Below are 6,189 nucleotides of genomic sequence, written 5' to 3' on the forward strand. Positions count from 1 at the left end.
TCTCTGAGAAAGGTCTTTCTCATGCTACAAAGTAGATCAAAACCCTCTCTCTCTCTCATGCACACACCTTGACTGAACACAGTAATATTATTGTATTGAGAGAATAGAGATGGATATACAAAACAAAGAATGGAATCGCTTCTGTACGAAGGTGTCTCACGACAAACAAAGAAGACACCATGGAAGACAAGGGGGCTCAACCAGAGCTAAATAATTCTACATCTCTCTCTCTCTCTGTTACACACACATACAAACATACAGACTCGCCCAGAAAGGACGTGAGGTCGAAAACACAGATACACACTTGGGAAGACACATATACACAACCCCTGGTAATTTTCTCTCAGACGGGCCAAAAACCGACATGCACATACGTAAACATGGACACATGCCTAAGCAGAAATACACATTCAACGCAAACGAGAACACCACAGACACACGAGTTCACACTTCACACAGATCGAACAGCCAATACTAAATGCGACAGCAGAGCTCTCTCTCTCTCTCTCTCAAACGATTACACCCGCAGACATGCACACGGAATATCAAGCCATCAACCCCTATATCTTCATGCAGAGTTTTTCCCGGCCCTCTTTCTTCCCTACCTCTCTCTCTCTCTTTCTAAGACTTAAGAGACTAAGACACAGACACACTCACACACACACACACAAAAGTAAAAGGAACCTGGATGCAAAGATGCATGAAAACATCCGCACACACACATATAATCTTGTACGACTTTCCCACAACTCATCATACAGTGGCTAAAAACTAGAGAGTATCAAATATTGACATCATGTTAACTTTTGAGAGATTCCCGATGAGTTTGGCAAGCTATAGACTGTACAATATATTCGTATTGGTCGGTACCCAATACGTCTGTGATCACCCACGAGTGAGATTGTTTGGTTCCAGATGGATGATCAGCGCAAGTGCCATCATATTTGAGGGAAAAAAGGTTACTTTTATTTCATCACTTTCCTTTCTGGCAATAGCCAGCAAAAGTGAGGACAAAAAGAAAAGGCTTAAGAAAAAAGCTAAGTAATCTCAGTTTCACGACTATCTATAAGAAAAACAACTACTCACAGGACGAAATTATGTGAAAATCGATGAGAGATAAAAAAGCCTTGAGGCCCATGTACGTATGAAATCCTACTATAATTAAACAGCATCCATCACAAATTTTGCCCAGTAAAATTCCCCAAGTTGAGTTACATACCTAAAAACTCTCTTTCTTTTCCCTTTTACCTCAACACTGCCTCACTGCAAATTCCCACCTCCAAAAGGTCGATTCGATGTGGCCGACTTCATTTCAGAGTCCAAAGAGCTGATGTCAAGGCCATGATGCTGTTCTCTTTGAGGTATCCCACCACTCATGCTTCTCACCATACCCCCAACACCAAGGAAGTCTCTGGTTAATCTATCTGATCCTCCAATGCTCACTGCAAGGTTTTGATGCAACTTAGATTCGTCCATGTTACACAAATTCGTGCTGTGATGATGCTGATCTAACGAAATCCTATTGGCATTAAATCCTCCAAAGCTCGCTTCTTGTTCATGTCCACCACTAGTGCAGTTTCCTCCAAACCCAGGGACTCCTCCAGATCCACTCCCAAAAATAGAAGAACCACCATTTGCAAGAGAATTCATTAAGTCTTGGAAATTGTTTTCATTTTCTAGCTGCGACCTCATGTTTTCTCCACCACCACCTCCTCCAAAACTTCCTCTAAAATTTGCAGACATGTGAGATCTATCTGATTTGACACCACTCGACGAAGAGCTGGCGAAACCTCTTAGCAAAGAAGCACCATTGCCACTTGTAGTTGAACCCATTTGAGCAGCCTTCTGGAGCAATGCAGTTGCAGACATTTGAGCGATTCCGGTGTCATTTTGCACGGAAGAATTGTAGATGGAAGGGACGCTTGAACCCATGTGATCACCCATGATGCTACCTGAAAAGAGACTACTCCCTTCACCTCCGGGAGTCCCATTAAACTGCTCGGGAATTAATAAACCAGAAGAGGATAGATGGTGGTTGTTATTATTGGTGTTGTTGCTGGTGGTGCTGCTATTGGAGAAGAAACTTAGGTTAAAGAGATTGGCAGCGGTGGCAGAAGAAGAGTTGCTTGGGTTGTTTTGGAGATCAGGAAGCTGCATTAATCCATGGAAGGGCTTGTTTTGCAATAAGCCGTGGTGGGACTGTTGCTCTTCATGGAAGTCTTGGTTTGAGCCTGGAAGGAAGAAGGCCGACGAAGGCGTGGGCTGTGCCGGACGGAATGATGAAGGGTTGGACGGAGGGATCAGATGATCAAACTGTGGCCCTCCGGCACCACCAAGCCGTAGTATATCACTGGATGGGTGGTTCTGATCTTGCAATGAAGAAATTTGTGAACCCACTTGTGATAAGCCTAAACCCACGCTGCTACTTCCATATAAGTGGCTTCCCATGGTACTTAGGCCAGTGGGAATCCTTGCACTCTCTTGAGCCAGTGCATCACAGAAGGCCCTGTGGGTAATGAAACTGTCTCTCCTGCAAAAATTGGAAAGTGAAAATGAATGAGATCAGTTAGTGTAGAAAGGTAAATGGGATCAAGACTGAATGGGGCTTTACGTCAATGTGAGGTGCGGAGGGATGAGGGAGAGCTAGAATCAAATTTGAAATATAAATTCATGTCAAAAAGTAATATTATTGTTTCAATGTAGAATGACAAGTTATTGACATTACATGAAGAAAGAATATAGAACTAATCAGATAATTTCAAATTTAAAAAATAGTTGAATTCAAGAAATTTTCAAGAAAATAACTATATATCTTCACAAAGAAATATTTTGCAGTAGCAAGTTTCTTCCTTTCCTTTCACATTTTCTGCCAGCATTATTGGTGTTAGAATGTTGATTGGATTTAAAATTTATCTCTGAAGTTAGGCCAATTTGGTTATTCCTTATTCATTCATTAACAAATTGAAAGGTTTCTCTCTCATAAAGAGATCATTCTAGCTTGCGTTTTCAATTCGTCAGTAATTGAAAAACAAGATACAATTAAGGCAGAAGAAAGCGGTCAATTGAAGATACAAAAATAGGAAATGGAAACTGCTTGAATTTACTTCAATTAGCCAACAAAACGGGAAGGATTTTAAGAAGGGTAGAAGGAATTTTACTACTAAAATGTGAAAATGATTAATCAACCAACCAAGAACGCCCACTTTCAAGACTGACTCTTCAATAAATGCAAGAAGAGAATTTTTTTCAGAATTGACAAGCATATCAATTAAGAAGCCCAATTCTAGAACTTGTTCTTTAATTAATGCAAAATTCATTCAGTGTCTTTTTTACCAAGAAAGAATTCTGCTAAAATCATGAAAATTACTGATAATGACCTAATATACAAAAGAACCTTTCTAGCTAGCTAATGCACAACCATGGGACTTTCTTTCAGATGCAAGGACCAAACTTCAAAAATTGGACCCTTCAGAGAAACCAATCCTTGATATTGGTTTTTAAATTAAAACCAAAATCCAGAGAGAGAGAGAGAGAGAGAGAGAGAGAGAGAGAGTAAGAGCGCATTTTGATCTTTTCCTCCTAATCCTAACGTTTTCATCAAAAGGGGAACCTGAAAAAGTTCAGGCGTGATCACATCTAGCCAACCCAGAAGAGAACAAACCTGCTAACAAGAACACCCTTCATTACATTGGCATGGCAGCACGTGAATAGGAAAGGAAGCGAGGTGGGAGGGCAAAAGGGGGCGGTGGTTCCGAGGAGAAGGAGAGGTGAACTGTTTTTTGTTTTTTGAAACCTCTATGACCATAGCAGTTTCAGAGATTATTCACGTGGGAGCAGTCCCTCTGCCATTTCCTTACACGTAGTAGTAGTAGCAACAGTCGTAATAGACAAAGAAAGAACCTCAAAAGCCAAAGGAAAAAAAAGAAAAGAAAATAATAATCAGGAAGCGAAAACAAACACCTCTCGAACTTTCATATCTCCTCAGATCTTTTCCCTCTCATGTCACACGAAGAATCTAAACTCTCTTTTGCAAGCTCGAAGAATCGAAACTCTAAACCTACCAAAACCTAATAAAAAAGTTGCGAAACTTTTGTTCGATCCCCTCCATTAGCTCTCTAATTGTTGTATTTATCTTCTCCGAAACCCATCAAATTAATATACCAGTATTTAACTCTCTTTTAACATTTAGGAGACCAAGTAGTACATCTAGTAGTACTAATTGTTGGCTGTAATGCGATTGATTATGTTCGTTAATGGGCTTAATATGATTAATGGGTATCGGTTTGTTACCTTGAGAAAAGAGTTCCGCAGTCGCATCTGTATTCCCTAGTACCACAGGTCTTTGAATGAGCTTTCCAATCTGACTGCACTGCGTATCTCTTTGAGCACTTATCGCACTTCCACTTCTTCTCTCCATGCTTTCTACAGAAATGTTTCTTAATGCCTGTTAGGTCGCCGAGAGCCCTTGAAGGGTCGTGGTGGACGCATGTGGGCTCCGGACACAAATAAACCCTCCTCTTCACCTCTTTTGTTGTCTTCTGCCTTAGCTTCCAAGGGAGGTTGTGTCCTCTTCTGTGGAGCTGTAGGTTTTGCTCCCTTTGGAATCCTTTGTTGCATACCTCACATATGAACCTGTTTGTGGCCATTAGAGTCTTGGGAGATAGTGCAATGACTTCTGCATCTGGATCTGTTGCAAGAGAAGACAGAGAGAAAAAAGCAGAAAAAAATAATAATAATAATTAGAGAAAGAAAAAAGAAAAGCAACTGAAGATAACAAGTACCCATTTCATTTCCATCAAACAGATTTTAGAATTAGGGTTTTTTCTGAGTAATTCTGGCAGAAAGGAGGAGATAGAAAAGCTAGAAAAGAAGAAGGAAGACATGAAAGATTATTTATTAGTTGGTTATAACTTATTTATGTGCATATGTATGTAGAATTAATAGCTACTTGCTTGGTGTTCCTGGAAGATTCCTCTTCTTCTTCTGGGGTGGTGCGGCTGGAGCGGTTGATGAAGTGGGTGTTGAGGACTGCTGTTGTTTCATCTGGTTTTGATCTTCTTCTCTAATTCCAAAGAAGGGTGTGGACGATGAAGCTGCAGCCATCTTCAACAACTCCCTCGCCTCTTTGTTCTAGCTGCTAGCTGGTGTTGGTGCTGTTCCTTCTCTTTTGTTTCCCACCAACTAATCTAAAATATAGAAATCATCATCAATAACCAAAATTGTCATCAACCCACATGAAAACTCAGCCTCCTTTTTAGTCCTACCCCTTCTCAGAATTCAAAAAAACTAGCAAAGAAGAAAGAAAATTTGAAATTTTAGTTTCCGGGTACTGATCTACCTGAACTAAGGCCTTCTGATAAAGCAAAAAAAACCAAAATAAAAAATATCTAAAGCAACAGTTGCACTCAAGACATGAAGAGAAGAAGACAACCAAATCCAAAGACCTCTTTCGCCTCTCCTTCCTTCTGTCCTTCTTGTTCTTAATGAGAGGACTCAAAGATGTTCTTCTTTCACTTCCTTCTCTCTATGATTTGTTTGTCAATACCCATCCATCCATCCATCCATCCATCCATCCATCCAACCATACATGCATACATCCTTTTCCTTCTCACAGTTTTCCTGATTTTCCTCTTCCTTTACCCACCACAAATAAAAATACAAAATGAACATTAATTTGGAAGGAGGGAGAGCTTCTATTCATGCTCCTCTCACGCAGGCTACTGTGTCGTTATGCGGCAACGGATTGGGGCCACCGACCTGTAGGCCTTACCCTCTCCCCATCTCCTTCTCTAATATCGTATCTTCTCACCCATGTCAGGACAAACTATCCTTCATCACCACCCTCCCACAGTAAAAGAAGATATAAATAAATAAATAATGAGTTTCAAGAAATTTTATATAAAAAAAATAAAGAAAGAAATAGGTTCGTTGGTTTTCTAATTTTAACCATCTTGGATCCCAAAACCCTAATTCTACCGGATTTATATTCTGTTTTATTTTCCTTTTTTCTTCAAAACACATGTATCTATGTGTATATCTTTTTCCATCTCTTTCTTTCTCTTATGGTAACGTATTAGGCTCGATAAATTTCGAACTGTAGCTATCGGCATCGTCAGTAATTATTTACTTTTTGACATTTTTATTTTTGTTTTCCGGGTGAGATTCTTGACGGTGACCTCCTCACCTCAG

The 6,189-nt window shown here is 40.1% G+C and overlaps 1 protein-coding gene across 8 annotated transcripts; it reads right to left on the reverse strand.

Moving 5' to 3' along the window:
- Positions 1-1,098: 1,098 nt before the first annotated feature.
- On the reverse strand, positions 1,099-5,672 carry LOC104606980 (protein indeterminate-domain 4, chloroplastic-like). Of its 8 annotated transcripts, none has more exons than XM_010272455.3 (4): positions 5,432-5,672; positions 4,953-5,186; positions 4,291-4,687; positions 1,099-2,530 (listed from the first exon to the last, which is right to left on the reverse strand). In XM_010272455.3, the coding sequence occupies exons 2-4, from the start codon at positions 5,101-5,103 to the stop codon at positions 1,261-1,263; spliced, it is 1,818 nt and encodes a 605-aa protein (XP_010270757.1). In that variant the 5' UTR covers positions 5,104-5,186; positions 5,432-5,672; the 3' UTR covers positions 1,099-1,260. The 8 variants fall into 8 exon arrangements, with proteins under 8 accessions (XP_010270757.1, XP_088742640.1, XP_010270755.1 ...); XM_088886514.1 differs by having other exon boundaries at positions 4,949-5,186; XM_010272453.3 differs by having other exon boundaries at positions 5,339-5,590.
- Between the last annotated feature and the right edge of the window lie 517 nt (positions 5,673-6,189).

Source organism: Nelumbo nucifera, chromosome 4, assembly GCF_055504915.1.
Source record: "Nelumbo nucifera cultivar China Antique chromosome 4, China Antique-T2T, whole genome shotgun sequence".
NCBI lineage: Eukaryota > Viridiplantae > Streptophyta > Magnoliopsida > Proteales > Nelumbonaceae > Nelumbo > Nelumbo nucifera.

Coding starts and splice junctions, on each gene's coding strand:
- LOC104606980 (XM_010272455.3), bottom strand. CDS start 5,103: ATGGCTGCAGCTTCATCGTCCACACCCTTCTTTGGAATTAGAGAAGAA. Junction 4,688..4,952: donor GAATCTTCCAGGAACACCAA/GCAAGTAGCTAT, acceptor CTCTTGCAACAG/ATCCAGATGCAGAAGTCATT. Junction 2,531..4,290: donor TGCGGAACTCTTTTCTCAAG/GTAACAAACCGA, acceptor CAATTTTTGCAG/GAGAGACAGTTTCATTACCC.